This window comes from Tachypleus tridentatus, chromosome 8 (genome assembly GCF_004210375.1).
Source record: "Tachypleus tridentatus isolate NWPU-2018 chromosome 8, ASM421037v1, whole genome shotgun sequence".
Lineage (NCBI taxonomy): Eukaryota > Metazoa > Arthropoda > Merostomata > Xiphosura > Limulidae > Tachypleus > Tachypleus tridentatus.
This window is the reverse complement of record NC_134832.1, coordinates 80,989,382-81,015,279: the sequence shown is the minus strand read 5'-3', so window position 1 is coordinate 81,015,279 and position 25,898 is coordinate 80,989,382. Positions and strand designations below refer to the sequence as shown.

At 33.6% G+C, this 25,898-nt stretch overlaps 1 protein-coding gene across 7 annotated transcripts in view; it reads right to left on the bottom strand.

Moving 5' to 3' along the window:
* Window positions 1-24,796, bottom strand: part of LOC143222785 (RNA binding protein fox-1 homolog 1-like) — a 104,151-nt gene extending 79,355 nt beyond the window's left edge. For 6 of the 7 annotated variants that reach the window (XM_076449751.1, XM_076449752.1, XM_076449755.1 and 3 more), the window contains exon 1: window positions 24,721-24,796. In XM_076449751.1, the coding sequence (XP_076305866.1) occupies window positions 24,721-24,735 (15 nt within the window). In that variant the 5' untranslated portion in view covers window positions 24,736-24,796. Of the gene's footprint in view, window positions 1-13,489; window positions 13,695-24,720 lie in introns of all 7 variants that reach the window. The other variant, XM_076449753.1, reaches the window with a different exon arrangement.
* Between the last annotated feature and the right edge of the window lie 1,102 nt (window positions 24,797-25,898).

The following is a 25,898-nucleotide window of genomic DNA, read 5'->3' as shown; positions in this document are numbered from 1 at the left end:
CCTTCAGAGTTTACATTAATTAAAGCACATTATATGTTTTTAGTTTACGTACTTTTAATACAAGAGAAACATAGAACACGTTATTGTATTGGATCTGAAAATATTGGTTTACACATAAACTACAAGTTTTATAGGATTTAAGGACAATACTGCATGACTACGTGTAAACTACTATATATGGCAGATGCGTTTCACTGTGCTATCATTCATTTTATCATAACATTACAAAAAACAAGGGAATTATGTGATAATACCTTGGGTGTTTTTATCTTGGTCATTCAGGCCATAATTCTCTTCAGCAGAGCTTTCTGATAGCTGCTTGTTGTACTGCAGCGTAACCTTGCTTTATGATTCACTACTGTCGAGGCCACGTTACATTACAATGTCAGATGGTTGTTTATAAGCTGGCACAAATCGCTTTTTTAAATCTTGATTTCGAATTTTGTTTATGTCTGTTGTATTTAAACCTACGGGTGTAAAACGGTTTTATCAATGTTACCTCTCTTATAAATATAATTTACTGTCATTAAAGTCCTGACGTTTGGTAAGTATGTAATGTTGATAGAAAATTGCTAACAAATTTACAAGTGAGAAAAAAAATTAAAACTAGATGTACTTTCGCAACGTTCCTGAAAATGTTCTGTCTCAAGTGTAAATAAAACTAAAATTAAGAGTAACGAATGCTTTCATTTCTTGCTTTTGTAGTTCACATGTCATGCTATGTTGTACCGTACAGAATGCGTAACTCTTCTCCTCATATTACTTAACAAGTATTTTTCCCATCCGAGGTATTTGGTTTGTTTTTCTTTCTAATTTCGCGCAAAGCTACACGAGAGCTATCTGTGCTAGCCGTTCCTAATTTAGCATTGTAAGACTAGATGGAAGGCAGTTAGTCATCATCACTCACCGCCAACTCTTGGGCAACTCTTTTACCAACGAATAGTGGGATTGACCGTAACATAATAACGCCCCCATGGTTGAAAGGGCGACCATGTTTTGGTACGACGGAGATTCGAACCCGCGACCTTCAGGATGAGGAGTCGAACGCCTTTACCACCTTGGCATGCCAGGCCCTTGTCTTTCGTATCAGAGACGACCTGACGAGGCGTGGTATTAAACGAAGGGCCTCATCGACACCGGATTCAGCAGACAGAACGTGGCTGACGTATTGCTATACATTCTTCATGACTTTCACTTACAACTTCTTAGAATTATTGTAACGCTGCAACCAGAATCAAAGGTGAAATAAAATAAAAGTAAAGGGTAATGAATATATCTTTAAGGTGTTAAAGTCAACTCCACAGAAGGGTAGTCAGTCTGACTTTCATCAAAGTTGCTCTTCACTAAACCAAACTCACTTGAACATTGAAATAACTTGGATCATTTTTTAGAATGTGGTCCATATTTGAATGCACACGCCAATAATATAAATCCAGAGTAAATTTACTACAGTCTAGACACTGACTGGTCACCCCGATATTGCAACATCATGTCACTCTTGCACCAATTAGAACACAAAGGTAGTCAGTGACAACTCCATTTTCCGAAGTGCAAATCGAAGTGGTGATCCAAGAACTTATTCAACCAACTGGCAACTCGTGTCCAACGTACTAATAACAAAACAGATACAATCTATATTTGGAAATATTATAGAATGGGTGAAAATTGTAAGATAAAGAGTTTAAGGTTGGCAGTTGCGGAATTCCAAAATAGAACAACTAGAACAATAAATACATGTTGGAAAATTTTGTACGCAAGGAAAACATTCATGATGCTGGAAGCCTGACATAGCCAAGTCGTTAAGGCATTCGACTCGAAATTTGAGGGTCGTGGGTTCAAATTCTTCTCACAGCAAACATGCTCGACCTTTCAGCCGTGGGGGTGTTATATAGTCACGGTCAATTCCACTATTTGTTGGTAAAAGAGTAGCCTACGAGTTTGCGGTGGGTGATGATGACTAACTGTCTTCTTTTAATCTTACACTGCTAAATTAGGAAAGGCTAGCATAGATAGCCTTCGTGTAGTTTTGCGCGAGATTAGAAAAAAAACAATAAACAAACCAAATACCTCGGAAGGAAAAATACTTATTAAGTGATATGAGGAGCTAAATTTTCGTAAAAGAAGGTTAAAGAGCGCCGTTAAACATCAAGTAATATACAGCAAGGATGACAGCAACTAGATGAAATGTTTGTTGGTAAACGTTTAAAATTTTTACACGCTAGAATATTTAGTTCCACAAAAGAAATAAAAGAACAGAAGTAAACACAAAGTGGGTTTCAGAACTAAGTCGTCAACTCGTTTCAATATTTCATTTCATATTATGTATAAAAGTGTTAGATGTTTACTGTGGGCACATACATAAGAGAGAACATTTCTTTATAAAAATGTTCATACAACAAATGTAATGTGCGTCGCAAATAAAACGAACATAAAACCAGGTTAAAGGAAGGATAAGGTCTACTTTACTAAGAGAAGTATCTGAAGAAACAGAGCAGGCAATGTAATCACTGTTTGCAAGCCAACCATATACATCAGCTATCATATTTAACCACCGTCTGAAAGCCAACCATATACACCAGCCATCAAATATAACCACCGTCTGCAAATTAACTGTATACAACGTATAATACATTAGGAGCAGATACAGATGTTCAAACTCACATCATCTTACGTTCAAAACTAACATTTACATCCACTTATAAGGAAAATATTGTAATTGCTACTAATAAAATACAATTATGAAAATAAAAATAAAAGTTATTCCGACAGCCAGGTCACAGAAGGGTTTTATTCTGGTGTAAAAAATACTTCAAAGTAGCATTCCAGCTTTCATACTGGTCTCATATCAATATAAAAACATTAACATTTAATACGTCTAATTACAACTTCCTATTATTATGAGGTTAAAAATAAATGAAATAATTTACTAATAAATGTTAATAGAAAAAAACAAGCTTAAAAGTATCTCTCGCATATTATAAAAATAAATTAACTCCAGCTAGATTTATTATAATACCTACAGATGAAGTACGATACAAAATTCATTTTATTTGGAATATTTATGTGTATATGTGTGTGCTGAAACAATCATAAATGAGTTCAATTTAACTAATAATTTCAGATTTCAAATACGTTAACACTTCTACGAAAAGACGTTTCTAGTCCTGATTTCTCCAAGCCCGTTCCCCTGGCTGTGGTTTCGCTAGATAGTAGATAGGGACAGTGGGAATCTCGTTAATCCATTTATTAATGGATTTAAATGGCAATTTCATTTAAATACAAAATTATTAGCCTAATATTAATAACCTTTCAAGTTGCTCTGGGGCCTATTAGGCCCCACTTTTCGTAGGAATGTTAAATGAGTGTGTGTGTGTGTTTTTTTCTAGCAAAGCCACATCGGGCTATCTGCTGAGCCCACCGAGGGGAATTGAACCCCTTATTTTAGTGTTGTAAATCCGTAGACAAACCGCTGTACGAGCGGGGGTCATGTTAAATGAATACGTTGTAACTAGCATTATAATTTTTAAACCAAACGCACCTTATTCTCACGTGAGCTAAAAGACCATGTTAGAGACCCCTTAGAGTTGAAATAGAGTCGTCCCTAAACTTGAAGTACTGACCAGATAAAGAACAGTCGGCCAACAGCTCCCAAATTCTGAAAGGTTTATCTGCTATGGTCCGCTGAACTGAATAACGGAACCGACTGCCTCCTTTATAATTTACCTACATTTGTACCGTATCCTATAGAATCACTTCTCGAACCCAGAAAATTTTACAATGTTTAAATAAGCGGTTTTATTCAATGTGGTGGACACAACAGATGGCCCATTGTTCTGAAAGAAAAGCAAGAGATGGCATGCCAGTTTGAGTTTACTTAGCATTCCCAGTTGTCTGATTTTAGTTACCTGTCTTATTCTTATTTTTATAATTATGCTTCATTATAAGCAAAACTAGTTGCAGGTAACTAATAGATGAGCACTTACATCTACTCTAAGTTTTATTTCTTTGCATCAAGCATGCGAATACTTACAACATAACTAAAATAATACTTATGCTACTTGTGACTTTCCATTGTACTGCATTACAAGTTCATTTCATCTTCAGCAACATTTATTCACTTTAGCCATGGTGGGAAAGGTAGTGGTACACAAATCTCCAGTGTGTATCCGCATGGCGTTTTTCTGAATACTGTTTTCCCTTCAACTTTTCGGTAATTTTGAACGATGTTCATTCAAAACCAAATTCACTTTTTTTACTGAATTCCTATAAACGATTTCAGTATCTTGTTTTATAACTGACCATTCTAAACTATATGTCTTACTTTGTCCATTAATAGTTACATATCCAATTAATCCAACACTTTTGTTCGTTTGTTTGTTTTGAATAAAGCACAAAGTTACACAATGAGCTATCTATGCGCTGCCCGCCACGGGTATCGAAACCCGGTTTTAGCAGTGTAAGTCTGCAGACATTCCGCTGTGCCATTGGTGGAGAGAACAACACTATTAATAATGTTTTTATGTTGTCGTCACTTATCTGTTGAAAACTCTCGCTGTTTCCATCATTCTGTATATATTTATTCCCTTAGCATAAAAAAGATAAAATAAGTGTTTGATTATTACCTAAACATAACAGTGTTCTTACCAAAATGAGTTTCTTTTTTAAATAATAGAAAGGGTTCTTTACTTAATGTGAATAAATAATGTATATCCACTTACCGAATCTCTTTGTCTCATACCTCTCAAAAGGTGTAGTAGAAGTTGAAACCAATCTACGAACTACATAAAATATGGCATTTTTGAATATCAAGCCAACTGCCTTTAGAATATTACCACCAAAAACAAGTTTTCTGAGTGCCTTTCTTAAATGACTGTTGTTTATGTGGTTGAATGCTCTTCCAAAATTAAATCTATGATAGTTAAGCATAAGTCATCGTGGATTGAAAAATTTATTATATCACGCATAACATGTGTATTATCTAAAAGTATCGAACGGGAAGAGAATAATTTCCAGTCTCATGAACCAAGTGACTCTTAACAAGTTTCATTATTTTTGTTACAGCTTTAAAAATATTCTATATTCAGCACATAGAAGTAAGACTCGGTCACACTCCCTTTATGGATATTGACCTCATTATTTATTTGTTTTTACTTCTACAAAATTTACTTGTCTCCAAAAATTCATTGAATGTTTATAACGCTAAAAAAACGGGTTTCGATAGCTGTTGTGAGCACAGTAAAAACTGTGTAGCTTATGCTTGACGATAAAAGAAAAATGTTTCTTTCACATTTGTACAAAATTCATCTGTTTCGATAAATTCAATGAAAACTTCGAGTAGAGAATTCCAAATCTTAGGTGAAACGTTTGCTAACCAAATTCAACTGTTAGGCCATCAGTTCCAAAATACTTATATTTTGCTAATGATTGGCAAACAACAGCCATTTCTGTAAGCGTTAAAGATACATCTGTGAACTTTTCTACATTTCTTGGTAAGCCTTCATAGAAACAGTCGTTACTTTAGTTTACTGTTCTTTCTGAATATAATGTTACAAAAATATGTATTTATAGAATTTATTTCATTTGAATTCTGAGTTATTATACCACTTGTTATTCAAAACTGTTATAATAGAGTTTTTTCTGCTTATTAGGCGTTTGTTTATCTAATCTAAAATATAAGATGTAGGAGTGCCAGTTTCTCTAATTTTTTTATTTATTCGTGCATTTCACTGTTCTCAGCTAAAAATGTACAAAGCTCTTTCAGGACCTGCTCATAGATGAGATACATATCGTTAGTAAGGTTATACCAAAACATCTATTTCTAAATGTTCAATCTTTCATTTTGTTCTTAACCATTCCTTTCAAACGATCCAACAACATTCTAACATCCTTAAAGGTTTTTAGTTTGTTCAGTTCGGAAAACTGGTATAATTCGGTGTATTTCTCTCACATGTGATACTTTCAAATATCTTGTTATTAGAATGATGTACTACTTATCTGAATAATGATATGGAAAACAGTCTAATAAACCAAACTGATTTAACAAATACTTGATCTTTCACCTTATGATATATGATCTCCTGGAGGTTTAAGATATAATTCTGAGTTCAATGTTACATTAAAATCTCCAACTACTCATGGAAAATATCAATCTGTATTTAGTTCAACTATTTATCAATATAATATAAACGTTAATATAGTTTTCATTATATTATAGTAAATATATGCACGTAGAATAAATGCAAGTTTACCTCTTCATTTTATCAACATATACAAAATACTACCTTTTTATCAGAGATAAATATAATTTCTTATACATGACTTACGTAAACCTATCGAGACTGAAGTTAAATTTGCAAGTTTTTACTCAAACTTATGGTTAAATACTATAATATTTTTCATGTATTTATTCTGTTACTCACAAAATACCCCAGTTTCTCTATTTAGAGTATTATAAATGTGATATTGTTTCTATATTTCAAACCATCTATTAATTGTTAGATGATCGACCGAAAATTTTGAAATCTTGATTTTAATATTGGTGGTTCAAAACTCTCAACGTCAACCTCTATATAGAGATTTTTCAATCGTTATTTTCATTTAAATCACTGTTATGTTCCAACTTAATATGTGAACAAATTTCAATTAATGAACTTGCGAATTATGCTGCTTGATACTTACTGTACACTTAACTCTTGTTTGATATTATATCTTCCGTATTAACTCCATGTTATTTATTACTCCCTACCTTTTCCATCAAATCGTTCATATCAGTTAATAATGAAGAACAGAATAATCATAAATATGTTCTGCCTTTATTGTAACAGTTTCTTGTTCAGTTAAATTCGTTCGATAAATGTCATAGACGTGACTGTCTAGTGTAATTCTGTGCAAGGTAACCATTTCAATAATTCATTGTTGCCTTTTAATACTGATATATTACTTAAACAATTTTTGTAAGATTTTGTAACAATTAATTATTTATCAAAATCTTCTATTAAATTGAACCGAGTATGATAAATTAGATTACTTAAACTTCATGTTATTTAATTCTTTCTGTTTGTGTCATGATGTGTTATACCAAATATAAACTATAAAACTAATAAATAAATGTATGTCAAATAACAAAATCAACACTGAGCGCAACTCTTTCTATACTTATGGATTAATGTAAAAGCGAAATATTCATCCTGGAAGGACTGAAAGAAAACAAAGGGCAAAAAAAGTCTAAAAATAGAACGACCTAAATTTTAAGTCAGCCGAAGCTTAGGCTAAAACGTAATGTATTTTAAGTAAGGAATGTATCTATTTTAGTTCCACTACAGAATTTGTAATGACAGGTAAGAATAGTGTTATAGTTTTTGTTATGAATGTTTCAAGAGTTTGGTTAGGTTGAAAAATAATCGGAGGAATTGATGGTGAAAAATGTGGGGCGTTTGTTAATAGAAGGTTCATTAGATTTCATTAGGAAGGATTCTCCAATTATTTTCTATTAATATCTGGTTCATTTTTCAATATGTTGTTTTAACCGAAAAAATAATGGTTGTTTTTATTTATGTATATATGGAACGAGAGACGATGTTTTATTTATGTATATATGCTCTCGAACGAGGAGTTTTTATTTTCTTATATATGCACTTCAGAGAGGGGGTTTTGAACTTTCTCGTAGTTGTTGCATTGTATTTAGTAAATGCTTTCTGGAAAACTGGATTAATTGTAGGTTTCTTAGCATGCGTTTAGTTTTTACTTCTGAGTGAACAGGAATCTTATTATATCAAGTCAACGATTTCATGTAACCTCCTTCAGTCTACTGTAAAAAGTTGTACTAACAAAATGCAACTATAACACTGTCCTTACTCGCGGTTAGAAGTTCTATAGAACAAGTAACACTGGTAACTCACTATTTAAAACACAAATAGAACTTACGTTACATTAGATTTTAGCCTAAGCTTTGTGCACTTGGCAATGATCCAACTTGTGACAGAAACAATGTACAAATAAACATACATTTTATAAAATAAAAACTATTGTAAAACTTCGATTTCTTGAAAAATCTCAAATTTTTTCTGTGGAATTAATGTCTGGACCTTGTAGCAGCCATTCATTTCACTGTATATCTTATGAGCTTCCTCTTTTCACCACATAAGATCGGTATTTATCAAAAGAGCATTTAGGGTTTTTTCGTCTTTAAATATGAAATTTTGCACAATCTTACGTTGTAACATGATTAACTACTATACTACCTTCTTTTACCAGTGGCTCAGCAGTAAATCTGAAGACTTACAGTGCTAAAAACAATCTTTTGATACCTGTGGTAAGCACGGCACAGATAGCCCGTAGTATAAATTTGTGCTTAACTACAAGACAAGCTAACCAATATACTGTGGTATTTATAACAATTCATGATTCCCTTAATTTTTATGAAGATGGTCAACACCATTAGTAGATATTGTGTTCCAAACCATCACGAAGCCTTCTGTGTGTTTAAGTGTTTTCGTAAGGCAGTCCTTCTGAAACGTCTGAGCATACACATGTCAACTAGAACCAATCGATTGAAATCTATATTCGTCCATCCAAATCCCTTCGTGCAACTGTTCCAAAGACCAAAATACATCTTGTTTTGCAATTAAAGGTATTTCTCGCTGCTAATCTTCCCTAAAAATCACTTTTCTGAAGAGTTCTTGAGAATACTTCTTAAAACTTTATCTATGCCCGACTGAATAATGTTACCAGCAAGGCCTTACAAAGTTTTAGTTTGTTTGTTTTTTCAGGTTTTTAGATGGTGGTCTTTCTTCTATATCCTCTGCTCTTTCTGATATTTTCTATTGTAATGTTTCTAAACTCCAGCCAGTAACACACGAAGATTTGGCTTTGCTTCTTCAAACGGATTGTTATCCTATCGTGTTTGCCATATTAACAGCATAAACACATTCTGTTAGTTGTACTAGGTGATGTTATTATCTCTACGGTACCTTTTAAAGTTTATAACGCAAAAAGTCTGGGTTCCATCCACGAGGTGGTTATGAACACAGGTAATCCAATGTGCAGCTTTGCGTTTATCAGCAAACAAGCTTTCTAACAATTAAAAAAACATGTTTTAAGAAATTAAAAGTGGGACACAAATATTTTAACGTTATAGAGTTTGTCAGGAAATATGAAAAACAATTGGATCAACGAATAACGAGCCCAGCATAGCCAGGTGGGTTAAGGCGTTCGACTCGTAATCCGAGGGTTGTGGGTTTGAATCCCAGCCGCACCAAACATGCTCGCTCTTTCAGCCGTGGGAGCGTTATAATGTGACGGGTCAATCCCACTATTCGTTTGTAAAAGAATAGTCCACGAGTTGGCTGTGTGTGGTGGTGATGTCTAGCTGCCTTCCCTCTTGTCTTACACTGTTAAATTATGGACGGCTCGCACAGATAGCCCTCCTACAGCTTTGCGCGAAATTCAAAAATAAATCAAATAAAACAATAACGGTTGAATAAACCTCTGTGTGTTTCACAATAATTCCTCTACGAATGTATGTAATAAAATATAATATTATATGTGCTTATTTTTTTAATTCTTCATATATAATATAGGGGTTGGCTCTCTAAAGACACAAATTGTACAGTATACCATGTATTCAATACCTATATGTTACAGTCATCTAATGTTCATCTATTATTGTGTTCAAGCTTTTCAAAGGAACACCAAGTAGTTCTAAGAAAACTAATTTCAAGGGGCAATGACAACATTTACGCTAGAATTGTGATATTTTTAGCTTGCGTAAAATATAGAAGAAATAAATCGACTTTTAAATACTCATACAACCTTTGCAGAACCTTGTTTAGTATTCTACAAAAAGGTTTGAGTACAATAGATCAAGCCATTTTTGTTGTAGGTTGGCAAAAGAATAGTAATAATTACAAATGGGACATTTTGAGTGGATTTTCTTTCCTTATAAGTATAATATGAGTGCTTTTTGTGCATTTTTATATGTGTACAGCCTTAGCAATCAATAGTAAAGGTTTTAAAGTGTTGTTTGAACTGAACCATTACTGTTTAAGGTGCTTTTTGCTCAAACTGTATTAGGGTTTTGTGCAATTATTTTTGATCCCTAGTACTAACTGATATGATAAATAATTTTTATTGTCATATTATTAACGAAACATTATGTCCTTCATTCTATTCTATATTTTATTTCCGTAAGGCAGCTTATTAAAAAAATTATATTAATTTATGATTAATGGAAAAACCGAGAAATTTCCTGGATTACAAACTAGATGTACTTCCGCAGGGTCTCCAAAAGGGTACTGTTTCAAAAGTAAATAAAACCCAAGTTAAGACTAACGTAACTTTTTGTTTCATGTTTTTGAAGTTCATATGCCAGACTGTATTGTAGCCTACAGAGTGCACAATTCTTTTCGTGACTTATGGCATGGGTACGTTTTACTGACGTCACGACAGTAAAAATTGTAATGTTAAACGCCCTTTATGTGATGTCATTTTTGTGTTTAATGAATGATTGACAGATAACACAATACTGTATAATGGCTAGAGCTGTTAAAACAAATGACCCTCTAGGTATCCTTCGGCTCCCTTTCGGAAAAATAAGCTATACATAAAAATATCATCAGAGCTTCAATTAATCTCAACTATCACTGCTTGGGTATTCTGTGTATTTTATCTAGAAAATAAGAGACATCTTCCCACTTGTTTGGTTGATCCGTTATGTCAGGGATAGTAACAGATAAAAACCATATAATTACTCAAAATGATTCTTTGCTTTGAATTTCGCGCAAAGCTACACGAGGGCTATCTGCGCTAGCCGTCCCTAATTTAGCAATGTAAGACTAGAGGGAAGGCAGCTAGCCATCATCACCAACCACTAACTCTTGGGCTACTCTTTTACCAATGAATAGTGTGATTGACCGTACATTATAATACCCCCACGGCTGAAAGGACGAGCATGTTTAGTGTGACGGGAATTCGAAGACCGTCGGATTACGAGTGGAGTACCTTAGCCACCTGGCCATGCCGGGCCCGATTCCGTATGTAAAACCCATTTAGTAATGAACAGTATGAAAAAAAACCTGCAGTTTGGAGTTTTATACTGAGTTAATAATAATAGTAATGCATTTCCAAAACACAGCCCTGATAGATTTAGTTTATTTTTGTATAATAATATCAGTCTAACACTTGTACTCAGTCCAGAGGATCCTCAGATTAACTTATTTTACTGAACTTTTCTAATTTGTTTATCATTTAATTCCTGTATATCAAGATATAGTTCACGTTAACTCAAAATTCTGACGATTTGTATATCATACTGTTCTTGTTTATTAAGAAGCCAAAATAATATAAAAAGAAGAGGTTTATAAAATCACGCACTAATCATTGTAAACAGAGTAAAAGCGCATAAAACGGTAGAACACAATTATTTCTAATCAAAGAAACAACTTACATAATATCACTACACGTTACAACATTTCTAGCCAAAGTGGAAATTAATAAAACAGCACTATATAGTTACTTCTAATCAAGGAAACAAGTAAAGTAATAACACCACATAGTTTATCATTTTTTGTCAAAGTGGAAATTTACGAGATGGCAAAACCTTTTTGATTATTTTCAACAAAAACTTATGGAACATCTATAAAACGTTGGTCATTTTCAGTAAAATCTCATATGAAACAGTGACACATCTTTTATCATTCCTAGTCAAAAAGTTTATCAACTGTATTAGAAAACTAGCAAACTTTGATTAATGATTGATATGAGTTCAACGTTCTAGTCACATATGTGTGATATGCTGGTTAGAGGACATAATTTATAGATCCTCACAAGTATAGCAGGAGGCTCAAAATTAGACTCGTAAAGACATAAACTAAAGGCCTGTGACTCAAAAATTGAAAACGAAACAACTCAATGTCCACAAATATAAACGATTCTTTATGGAGAGCTAACGACAAAGTATAAGGTTTATGCAAATACTACAGAAAATGTGAACAAAATGAAAATCAAATGAAAAAAAAGGAAATTAATCTCAAACTAATAATATAGACACACTATATAGAAGCAACGTATAAACACATATAAATTTGTGTGCCTTAACTTGATAATAAAAGCAATATAGCAACAGTTTTTATTTGGTAAGGTCTATAGCAAACACAGCCTCAAAATACTTTACGAAACCACTTCGATTGATTCAACTTTCTATATTAAAACAGACTCCTTACATCTCACAACTACGTTTCATTTATAGTATAGCTTCGAATGTGCTGAAATATTTTATTTCACATCCTTAAAACTTTCTAAGTGTTCTAGTCTTGCAATATCAAACCAATTTGATAATCACTAAGACCCGAAGCTCACCTCTAGTCAACTTCTATGTTTCAACATCAAAAATATGGCCTACAACTGTATTAAACACCAAATCTTTGTACGACATATTGTAACATTGCCGAATTTCTTAGTAATCATAAAATACTACGCACATTTGAAATTATTGATAAATTTTGCATGATTAAAGAAACATGTGAAAATCACTTTGTTATCAGTCAGCTCAAGGGTGTTGCACAGTGAGTCATTAGCTGTTGTCCTGTTTCTATAGCAACGTTAATAAACACATAGGTGAACTCTGTAAGAATAGAGAAACTGGGTTGTTGCCAAGAGTTTTCACAGTGTGGATGAATCATCGGCTTGATAGTTAAAGTTTTTAAGTTAAAGACGGTGCATTCTCCAACTTTTTTGTTCTGAATCGTGTAGAATGAAGATCAAACATCATCATGGAAACTGTGATCATATACGATACTAATTGAAAATGAAAACAAAGAGCGGAGTAACTTGCGGATTTTATTAATTTCCAACAGCAAACAAGTTTGTAATCTAAAACTTGCTCAATTTTTACACTGTATCTCAGTTCCAAAAAAATATGAATCCAAAAAGCATTGAAAACTCTCTTTATTATAGCTAAATATTTAAGTATGTTACAGTACTTATAATGAAAATTTCAAACTATGTTATGGGAAGAAAGCTTTCTTTAAGTCGTGCAAATACAACACAGCGTTACAATACAAGCACAAACCAGTGAGATAAAATTTAGCTAAACTTCTATGTCCAACATAGCACACTAGATGTCTCGACATGTAATGTGATCCTAATCCAATTTTCACCAATTAAAGTCTGTGAACTAGAGCTTTGACTTTAATAAAATAACAAAATTACCTGATGTCGTGGACTAGCAAAGGAAGTATTTTGAGTTATATCCAATATATTTCGATATGTTTAGGTATTATATGGACCAAAAATAACGCTAACTTCAGTCATTGGTTAATGACTGGCGTTGTTAAAGCTAACGGTTTAGTCTAAATATATTTGTTTCATTGATTTAGACCCTAACAATCTCTGATTCAGAAATATGCATTATTTTATGAAGAATTCAGAGGTGTACGTTGTTCTATAATTGGCTAATATCCAAAGAAGCAATGATTATCTACTGAACACTTACAAACTTTTGTGCAATCCGTGAGAAACTGTAGAGACCACTACTCAGAATTTCTGGATGATTGTTCTTATCGAGAGGGAAGCAAGGTCAAATTCAAAGTATTCAAACGTCAGAGGTGTTACATCCGATGATGTGATCATTATGGGACATCAGTTGATCAAAGGTTAGCCATAAGGGAGGTCAGAAAAGCTTTGGTGGTGGAAATGCTCTAAAGTGTCCAAAGAGAAAGAAGTACATCTGCGTACATCAGCAGTAAATATACGACATGCCCCGAAACTGAGATGTAAGCAAGAGAAGGAGAACAACTAAAAATTAGATAAAGAGAAAAAATACTGAAGCTTTCTCTATGTTAAGTGTAAAAATATTACAAGGATAAAAAGAAGGAAAAATATTGAAACTTTCTCTGTGTTAAGTGTAAAAATATTTGTTTGTTTTGAATTAAGCACAAAGCTACACAATGGGCTATCTGTGCTCTGCACACCACGGGTATCGAAAACCGGTTTTAGTGTGTAAGTCCGCAAATATAGCACTGTGCCACTGGGGGACATCTGTGGAGTTACAAAGCCAAGATTTGGGTTTCGATACCAGTGTTGTACAGAGCACAGATAGCTCATTGTATTGCTTTGTGCTTAACTTCAAACAAACCTTAGGAACATTCAACACGTACGTGCTTTCCTTAAGATTCTTTTATCACCTTTTCTCAGTAACGACGTCTTTCGTATACAATATTTTTCTCTTGTTCTCAATTCAACAATTTTTACTTCCACTTACAGCGATAATTCTTTTTTTTTTACGTTCATCATATTAAACGAAGTTATAAACCAACTTAACGTATTACTACTACCCCCAGAGTAACAACATTCCAGGAAGAATCGAGATTAAAAGGTATGTATCTCACACTCAAAGTGAACATTATTTCTTTGCAACAACCACATATACTGTGAAAACTCATAATAAAAAAACACAAGTTAAAACAACTATAATCTATACTGAAGTAACGTAATCCCTCCAGGCAGCTCCACTTTATGATTTGCTGAAACGCTGTTTCAATTTTTTAAATTTTATTTGATGTTAAGCGTAAAGCTGCCAAATGAGTTGTTTGTGTTGTGCTTAACACGGGTATCGAAACCCGATTTTTAGCGTTATAACAGACTTAACGTTGACAAAGTGGGGTGGGGGCTGAAAGCAAGAACAGACAAGACATAGTCAGTGCTGTTTATTAGTAAAAGTATACATATCTTTAGAGAAAAAAACATTTCGCGTATTAAACTTGAAAAAGATCAGATTTTAAAAAATCCTTGTTTGTTTATTTGTTTGATGTTAGGCTCATGGCTACATAATTGGCTAACTCTCTGTCATCTACTTATCGCGGGTATTGAACCCAGTTTTAGCGTTATAAGCCCTCAAATTTGCTGCTAAGTGACAAAGGCGCTTAACAATTCTCATGTTTGTTCATTTGTTGTTGTTGTTGTTTTTTTTACCCTATTCCATAGCAAATAGAATTTTAGAAAACCAATAAATGGCAATAGTGTTTATATCTGCCCGGCTTGTGAAGGTGACCCATTAGCTGTAATTATTAACATTATAAAGCCCTAAAACGAACTAACAAAGAAATGTTCTCAGGCTAAATAATTTAGACCTTAAAAATCACAGGTTTTCAAATATTATTAGGGCTACTTTTCTACTGCTCTTGATAAGAAAGCAAACTGTTTTAGGTTTTATTTACACATCAAAAAACTAAATACGTGTAGCTGTTTAACCGCGAACTTCTAGCACACTAGTATGACTGTTTGTAATGTGTTGAAGTATACACCCCAAAGTGTTACATGAACAGACTCAGCCTTCAGAGGGGTTGATAATCTGGCAGCCAATTTTGTGTTAGCGCCCCTTCTCAGGATTCTCAGCGTGTCATTTTTTAATCTGGCTTCATATTTCCACTCACACTCAGGTAACAACTAGTTGTTTACACCAAATTAATAAAGCATAAAAAACAATTAAAACTGTATATGAACTGAACACATGAATAAACCACTTAAACAATACTAGAACCAAAATCCGATAAAGAGCAAGCCACGCTAGAAGTCTGACTGGCGAAAACAGTGGAGCAACAGCGACAGCTTACTAAAAGTCATTGCCCTCTTATAGCTTTGTGGGAAATTAAAAAAGAAACCAAAACTTCACACTCAGGAGGAGGAAGAGGGCTACCTAGCAGCTGATCCTCCTAAACCTCGATCAAGTCTCATTCGTTCACTCTCAGGTACAACATAAAAATCTCTACACATAGTGCATACGAGCTATTTCTATCAAATAATATGATAACCATGTGAATAACTCAAATAATACATCAATCATTACTAGTCACTTGTGTTAACAATGGTAAGTGAAATGACGTAGAGACTGTAAGCATGAATAGGTATCTCACCTACGCTAATCAAAAAGAAACTACAACATCCAATATTAAATCCGGTCCTCACAGCAGCATATAAAGTCCCAAAAACCAAAGCTTTTTACACAAGTACGCTAATCCACGGCTACTACATGACAACTCCTAGACTGTTCGAACAACTGTTTCCAAAAAGTCTCAAAAAAAACGAATTACTCTTTATTCTAACCACTATATCATACATTATGAAATTGTGCTTAAATTTCCACAGCTCAGTTAATGTCTGCTGTAAACACAGCAAAAGGCCATCTACTGCTAGCTATATATCATTTGCATAATAATAATAATAATTTTTTTGTAAAAGATTATTTCATATTTTATACTCTCATAATAAACTACCAAGTAAAATATATGTGTCTCAATATATGGGACTGTTTGTAATGTGTTGGAGTTTACGGCCTAAAGTGTTACATGAATGGACTCGGCCTTCAGAGGGGTTGTTGTATCCTCTAAAACAATAAACGATACACAATCCGCACATGTAACGTCTAGCATTTAGCAGACAGGATCATCAAGATGGTATAGAAATTGCTGTACGAAGGATCACAACAACAGTAAAGTAGAGAAGAAGAGGTCTTAGAAGAACCTCACCCTCCCAGATTCTGATAAAGATCTAGATCCCAGTGCAGGCAGAAAGGTACAGATTACAAGCTAAGGGGGGGGGAACAAATTTATCATACATGCTTGGGTGCCAAGTGTGGGCGTTCTAATAAATTTTTATCGGGTAATGACCCTCTTGAAGTGGCCTCCACTAGTACAGCGTTAAGTCTACGAATTCACAACGCTAAAATCAGGGGTTCGATTCCCCTTGGTGGGCTGAAAAGATAGCCCGACGTGGCTTTGCTATAAAAAAACACACACCCTCTTGAGGTAACCATAGAAGTAAATGGTTATAATAGAGGAGTTTGATTGACACACTAGAGCCTGAAACATGAGGGGTATAGAACCCCACAGCATGCATTTTATGCTAGGTGCTTGTTTCAGAGAAAAATAAGTCAACAATATTAGATTAGTTAAAGTTACGTTTAAATAATACTCACGCTGATTTTTTTTAACTATTTGGATTCTTTAACTAATGAGTATGGGAAACAGAGTCCTTTAGTTTTCATACTTTACACTTACTGAACAACTGATAATCAAATAAGAAATGTTTAATTTGTCTTCATTAATTTCGTTTTTAACTTTGTAGTTTTCATTATTACACCAACTTGCGAACGATAAAAGTACGAAAATAGCAACAACGACCCCTGTGAACAATCTTGGAAAAAATTGAAGAAGCATCGTGGTCTAGTCTCTTTCAGTTATCCGTGTGTTACTGCCATACTACCTTTATTCAAATTATTCTGTGAAAATTCAGGTAAGATTATTTCTCATTTGGTTGGGCTGAGCAGATAGCCCGATGTGGCTTTGCTATAAGAAAACACACAAACACACTCATTTCGTTAAAAATTTGTCTTATATTTAAGAGAAACTTATAATTTAAAAACGTTTCCTACGACAGTGTTTCAAAAGTAATAAATTACTTGTTTGAATTTCACGCAAAGCTACACGAGGGTTATCTGCGCTAACCGTCCCTAATTTAGCAGTGTAAGACTAGAGGGAAGGCAACTAGTCATCACTACCCACCGCCAACTATTGGGCTACTATTTTACCAACAAGTAGTGGGTCACATTGTAAAGCCCTCAAGGCTTAAAGGACAAGCATGTTTGATGCGACGGAGATTCGAACCCGCGACCCTCGGATTACGAGTCTAACGCCTTAATCCACATAGACATGCCGGGCTTAATAAATTACTTAAATATCACTTATATAGAAAAATATAAAACACACACGTGGTTGCTTACTTATATTAGAATAGAAAGCTCTGTTATTCCTGTGAAAATCCAATGTAATTAAGGTATGGCATAAATAGTGCACATAATTTTATAAAGTAAATATTTTTGTAAAAAGAAAGTGAACTTTTATTAATATTTGAAAGTTTTTTCATGTCTAGAAACAAAAGTGTAATAGCGAAAATATTCTTGAAAATCTCATATTTTGACAACTAAATCTTCACTGAATGCGAGTGCTATCACAGAAAAGAAGGTATGTAATAACATTTGCTAATATTCTGCAATTTATAAAACAAAAATACATTAGGAACTTATCGCCATGTAATGAAACTACTTTTAGTGATGTAAAAAAAATACTACTTTTAGTGACTATGAATTTTCTCTTCTCACATCTTCCAGTATTTCCGTAAGAGAAGTCAGTATCACAGTATAGAAGAGTCTATACTCAAGAGAAAAAACATCGGATAAATATGTTTTTATAGAATTTTACACTGAACAAAAACAGCCTGAACAAAAAAAATTAGTAAACGCGTCATATTGTTGTGCGATGACCTATAGTTTAAACTCACAACTTAAAATGTTAAATTGAATGTGTAATTTAACTGTAAAGTTACAACACAAAGGTAAAAAAATGTGTTACATCACTGTACACAGAATACAAAATTATACCTTAAGTATAAAGGTGCAATACGAGTCTAAACATTAATAACTAGAGATTATGCTAATGACTAGACTCTGAATTAATGACTAGAATTTGTTAATAACTAGCCCCTGTGTTAATGCCTAGAGGTTTTGTCAACCACCAGGCTCTATTAACGACTAGGCTCTGTATTAATAACTGGAATTTTTGTTAATAACTAAACTCTGCATTAATTACTAGAATTTGTGGTAACCACTACATTCTGTTTTAACGACTATTCTTACAACGTAGGAAATTCCATGTCTATTTCTTTCACTCGTGATCTAGAAGCTAACACACAACGGAAAACAAAATTCCTTTCTGGCCACAGCTACGGTCACCATATAAGTCGACAATATCACGTCTTGGCCACTTTCAAAAAGTCATTATCTCAGAGGACAAAATAATTTCTAGGACACAATCAAGGTCAGTATATCATGTTTATAATATATAAATTTTCAATATTTTCCCAACAAAACTCTATATCTATATAATTAGTATAGATTACACAGTAGTTACTTTATGTAGAACATTCTTTAGAAACGAAGCAAATTAACTTTATACCATAACTTCGAATTAGATAATTTTTATAAAGCTTCTAGTAAAAACAATTGAATGTTAAAAATATACGTATATATAAAATTAAATTTGTGATGTTTTAACTGGGAAAACTCATAAAAGTCGTTGTTTAAATTTTAATGTCAATAACACATATTTCTAAAATAACACATGTTAAACGTAGGTTAAAATCAGCAGTTATAATCACAAATACATCTTCACGTTAGTGATTAGCAGATTTAAATGGTACTTATGATGTAACTTTATTATCAGTGAGACGTCTTTTAAATCATAGGGAAATTTTCGTATTTCAAATTCCACGTGAAAATCCTGATGTAATTAAAGTTAAAAGTATGAACCATAAAATTAAGTTACAAACTGCTCTGCATAATCTGGTGATAATGCGCATGCGTCTAAGCTATAACAACAAAATTATGTGAAACAAAATTAAAACTAGTTTCTGAAAAAAAAAATCAATTTTATTTATATTCGTAGCATGGCAAAATATCTTTATACTACAAATATATTAGACGGTTTCATTTATTTGTTTTTCACTACTTGGTATCATGGGTATGCATTTTCATTTTCATTACTATTTCCGTCAGAGAAAGGTAACAAGACACACCCATAAGATTATGTAGCAAATGAAGGGAAAAAAACTGTTCTAATTAAAACCTTACTTCTGTGAATACCGAATAGCTTTAAAACATTTCTGGACTCAAGTGATAAATGAAATGAAACTACTTTTTCATTTTTCTTCATTAGTTCCATAAATGTGGACTGTGTGAAAACAAATACTTTCAAATAATTATGCAAAAACAGTTACACAATAATTAATACATGATGTAGTTTCAGAGTTGTAGAATATTTACCTGTCCACCATAGAATTGAGTGTTGTAGCATAAAGCAACTTGAAAACTGCCGCAGAAGATTAACATTAGCAGCTATTATTAAGTCTGCTAACTTATGGAGCACTACTTGATAATAACCACGACAGTTAAGTGTGAAGTAACACCAAACGTAAAAACAGCAGATAAAATAATTAATATTTGACTCTTTACAGTCCCTACTTTAAAGCATCCTTCAAAATAAATAATAGACAGTAAAAGCACATTTTCTTAATTTTGTTCACTTGCTTTTTTCAATAAGGTGGTTGTGCATAGTCTAGTAGTTACAAGAATCAGAAGATCCATGGTTCTTGACACACTACCGTAAAAACACGTTCCACTCTTTGGGACTGTAGATGCGCTATGACAATACAGTGGTATGTATTTTCGTATAGCAAAGTCACATCGGGCTATCTGATGAGCCCACCGAGGGGAATCGAACCCATGATTTTAACATTGTAAATCCGGAGACATACTGCTGTACTAGCGGAGGGCGACAATACAGTGGAGTTCCACAATTCAGTTAGACAAGAGCAGCCCAAGAGATAGGGTTAGGTGCTACTGACAAGTTGCCCTCCTTCGAGTCTATCAGATCAAAACTACGGAAACTAAGCAAGCAATTTTAGAAAAAAAGGATTAAGTAAAAATGAACTTTTAAATGGCCAAAATTAGAACACTGGTCACTTTGTTGGCACTGATGTTCAAAATATTAAAGATAAATAAAAAAACACACACCATTTCGGATTATAGGACTAAAATATTGTAGATGTCACTATTCACAGATTTTAATTTGAACATCACAGTTAATGTTGAATGTCAAAATACGAGCATTCTTTTATTTAACTGGTAAGGGTACGCAATTATTATGAGAAGGAAAGTACATTTTTTATTTGTATAATCAATCACAGACTACGTAGATGATGCATGTACTTAATTTGTATAACCATCAAAACTTGCAATTAGAGAAAGTCGACAAACCCAATTAGTATGAATAGTCATAATACTGAATAATATAAAATAAACGAAGTGCAAAACGCTATCATTTCATTTGTTGGTTTGTTTTTATTTCGCGCACAGGTGTTCAATAGCTATCTGCAATAACGATCTCAAATTTCAAACTGATAGACTAGAAGGAAGATAGGTATTCAACAGCACCGCCTGCCCGTTGTACGACAACGCCCCCTATAGTAAAGTGTAATGTTCTCTAAAGCCACTCCTTTTCTCTTTCTATACGGGATTTTACCGCATTGTTGTGCGGTAAAACTATGCATTTATTAAGCCGTAATACATAACAAATCAATTTTTCTAGACATAACTGAATCAGTACATAATTTAATAAAGGAAATGGAAAATGGTTTTAAAAACTTAGTTAATACACCTTTAATATTCTACATTTTTCAGCTTCACGAAAATTATATGTTTATATACAATATTATTTCATTTTGCTTAGTGAATACACTTTAAACATAGTGATGGATGAATAAAGGAAACAAATATATGTCCAAAAATGTATGGCCCACATTATTTACCCATGGACCTAGAACTTGCAAATAGGCTTTTTTTCAACAATTATTAATAATACATTGTTTCAGTTTCATTGTTATGGTTTCTGAAATAACTTATTTATGGTAAACAATAAATAGATTAAAAGTTTCTACTGCTGACTTACTGCACGATTTACTAAAAATAAATCTCGAAAACAAGTTGTTTGTATAGGATATAAATCTATTTGTTTATTTCAGAGCAAAGCCACACTGGACTACCAACTGTGTGGGAATCGCCCCGGATGTTCGTGTTATAAGTGCGTAAACTCACTGCTAATCCACCACAGAGTGAGCGACTTGGCATGGCCAGGTGGTTAAGATACCCACCATGTAATCGAGTGTCGTGAGTTCGAATCCCCCTCACACCAAACATGCTATGGAGGCGCTATAATGTGACGGTCAATCCCACTATTCGTAGGTAAAACAGTAGCCCAAGCGTTGGTGGTGGGTGGTGTTGACTAGCTGCCTTCCCTCTAGTCTTACACTGCTAAATTAGGGACGGCTAGCGCAGATAGCTTTGTGTGAAATTCGAAACAAACCAGAGAATGATAATAATTAACAAAAATAGAAGTGAGTATTAAATCTATGGCAGGGTATTTTAAACTATATGTTTTGAAGTAAGCGCAAAAACATAGGTTTAGAGATCGAGGAATAAAATCATTCAAATTGTACAAAACTAACAAGGAACTTACTCGAGACACTAATTTAACCCCTTTCTTTCTAGTTTTGTAAAATTATTTTATTACTAGAACAAAATACTTTTGGATTTGTTTCAATTACAACATAATCTACATCGGAGATGTGTAAAATGTTATACATCACAATAAAACAGGCAATAACCCCAGTAAGCTGAAATTACATTAATATTTTATTAAACAAAACACTGTTTTTGTTGAATTTAAAATTTTAAACAGATTGAGGCTTCCTCTATCCTGCCAGCTTGACCCTTCCGACACTTCTTTGGCTATTCTTATTTGGCGGAATGGTGGGATTTGACTATTACCCTTATAACGCGCTCACGTCCACAAAATGCAGAGCACTTTTTTTTTATTTTGCAGAATCGGACGCAAACAGTTGACTCGAATATTTGCAGCCCGTCAACTACACTGTGAAGGACTGAATAAAAATAACTACGGTAGAAATTAAAGTTTTAATTTGTTTATCAAGTAAATGTTTTGGCTTGCATAGTCAGGCACAAAGTAGAATAACGACAATTAGACGAAGTGGAAACCTTGAATAACTTGATTAAAAATAATCAATTAAATATGAACTGAATTTTGTTATAAGAAATCAGAATACGCAGTTAGCTCAAGCTGATAAGTCTGTAAGTGGAGTGTACACGAGATGTAAAAACCAATCTGTATTACTCCAAGAGTCTGAGCCAGACGTGGCATTTATTTCGTTGTATTCATGGGCATTGCAGAACGGTGTGCGTGTGCGTTATTCACCGGCTGTAGCAAAGATAAAATTTAAATAACTTCCAAAATCATGAAAGCTAGAGGTACACCCACTATAGGGCATACCTCCGCCACGAAGCGTTGATCATACTCGAGCCTCACAAAAATTAAATGCGTTCATGTGTTCATCCTTATTAACGGACGCGAACTATTTTTCTCATTACAATGAGGAATAACACTATACAAATAACTACCAAGTTTTATAAAACTCTGATGATTGTTGACTGAGTTACAGAGCAAAATTAGTGTGAAATATTTGTCCACATCTTAACACATAGATATTGTTTGTTTTTTTCGGAACCTTGCTCTATATTTATCCTTCTCCTTCCAAACACTAATCACTTCTATGATGGATATCTATTAAGAAAAGTTAAGTGTTCGTATACGTGTTTGAGCATTGACTCATCTAAAATGCCTAAATTTGTAAAAGGACGTAGTTACTTAAATTTGATTCATGTTTCTTATGTGACGGTGTATTCAGAAAACATGTAGGTTCAAAAAGTCTTAATATAAAATGATAAAAAGCATATAACCAGAGCGCTTTCTAAAGATGGAACTGAAAATGGTGGTGGAATTGAGTAAGTGATATATAAAAGAGTGACGTCATGAAGTTTAAATGTAAATCAACTTTCGTCCAAATCCATTCAGCCGTTTTCGAGAAATTTTGCTGAAAAACACAAAACACAAAAACAAACAAACACATACAGGGGTGAAAATATGACCTCTGTCACCTTCGATGGCAAAGTAACTGATTTTAAATACCTCTGGACGTAAGAAAGCACCTGAACTAAAAGTTTCATGGCAATTAAAGGACGGGTCCCTCGCTGGTACAGCCGTAAGACTACGGATTTACAACACTAAAATTAGGGGTTCGATTCCTCTCGGTGGACTCAGCATATAGCTCGATGTAGCTTTGCTATAAAAAAAGTACACAAATACACACACACAATCATAGGAGGGAAAATATTAAATGTTATTGTTTAGATAGGTATTAAGAGTATAAAACATGAAAAAGGCAGATACGTATCGGGCAAAGTTATATAATATTTGTGCCCACTGTGTGTATTGAGTCCAAATGTTCAGAATTATTAACTTTCACGCTTACTGCTGAGCCACCAAGGGCCAACATGTAAATATAGACACCTTAGTTTGTAACCAGCCAGGACAGAGAATAAATCAATGTTGATATCGACACATTCAGTCCTTCTGTTGGTGTCAATTTAGTTACACGTACTGTCGATCTGCATCAGACTTTCTTCCTCAGGACAAGCTATTGTATGCGTGAAGAAACGTTAAAAATCGAAATGTTCTCAAACTTTCTGTTATTACTAACTACGTTTTAATCAGAATTTTAATCGATACTCAACTGAGTCTTGGATACTAATATTTTTGTTGCTGTAAAAACCCTTGAATTAAATGGTTCACGCTGTAAGGTTCTCCCTGTATAGATTTACTCCAGTTCTGTAATTTATCTGTATCATACTTGTTTTGAGTACAATGCAAATTTGATATTGTAAAAACTGAAATAATTACAAATAGAATCACGAAAACAACGTTGTTAATTCCCCTTCAAAATTATATAAATATTTAACTATCTTGTACTACCTGAACAAGTACATCAACACCTTTAATACAATCAAGGTTTATTAATACTCCATAAATCACACATATGTCTCCATAAAAACATAAAGGAATAATTCCTCCCTCAGCCACATGTTTGCTTTGCTTTTTGACAGAATTAAATTAAAATATGCTCCCCCAGTAATATCAGGGGTACATCGAGAAGAGGGAGTTATTGAGTGTTTCTGATTGTCTCAAATAAAAAATCACTGACCTCGCTGACAAGCATGGTTTTTCCCAACCTAAGGTGACTCTGCAACCTGACTTTTCTACAAAGGTTTCATGACCTGCAGGAGAACCAAGATTTCCATTTTTAAAACAATAATCCTGGATCTGCTCCTATAACATGCTCACAATTTAACCAAATTATATGTTTATAACACTCCTTGAACAAGATACTTGACTGGTTTATGAAAAAATCTTTAAGAATTTCAAGACAACGTAGCACACAAACAAGTCTTGACAATAAAGCAAACTTTATGTTAATGTTTCTCCGCGTTGTGCTAAGAAAAACGTGTAAGGCAGCAAAGTATTATAGCTATGTAATGGTTCATCAAAATGATTTCAAAATGTTTTCAAAACGACAGACACATATAGTTGAGAATATTTAATATATATTATTTGTATTTCATGTATATATAACGGTCGATCCTTTAAGATACATCCAGGTTGCGGGGAGTAACTTTGGAAAGCAAAGGAGTATGGATCAACGTGTAGTACTAGAAACATCCAGAAAGAAACTTTCAACAATTCGTATCCTTGCTGTGATGAATAAAGTGCAACGTTGTGTGACAGATAAAGACATACTAACACAAAAGTCATGGCAGAAGTTATCCGCTTTGCCCCAATACGCAACATGATAAAAAAGAATTTCTAATTGTAAAAGCGACACAAGTTGTACTGCACCGTATTCCTTTAACCGTTGGATACTCCAGAGAGCTGCAGAATGCTATTTCACACGAATATGTACCGTTCAGAAACCATCATCTTCATAAACACTTAATGGATTATGGGAAGAATGCAAAGATAAGTGTTGTGCTATGGACGTGACAGTCTTACGACAGAGCATTTTGCAATATAATCTACACTACAGGACTACAGTCAAAATGTACGTATTTAGAAAAAAAATGACTAGACATGTCACATGGATTGAAACGAAGTAGAGACTACATCGTGTTAAAATGATGTATTCAAGCTTTGTAAACCCATTAAAAGATATGTAACATTAAAAGACTATATGGAAATGACAAAAGAGCATCTACATGTAACCTTATTAAATCGTAAAAGTTACAAAATCAATAGTCACCCTAATACGCAGAAATAAACAAATACAACAGTTTAGAGCTAGAAAATGTGCAGTCATGATGACTAATCGAAACTACAACAAACCAC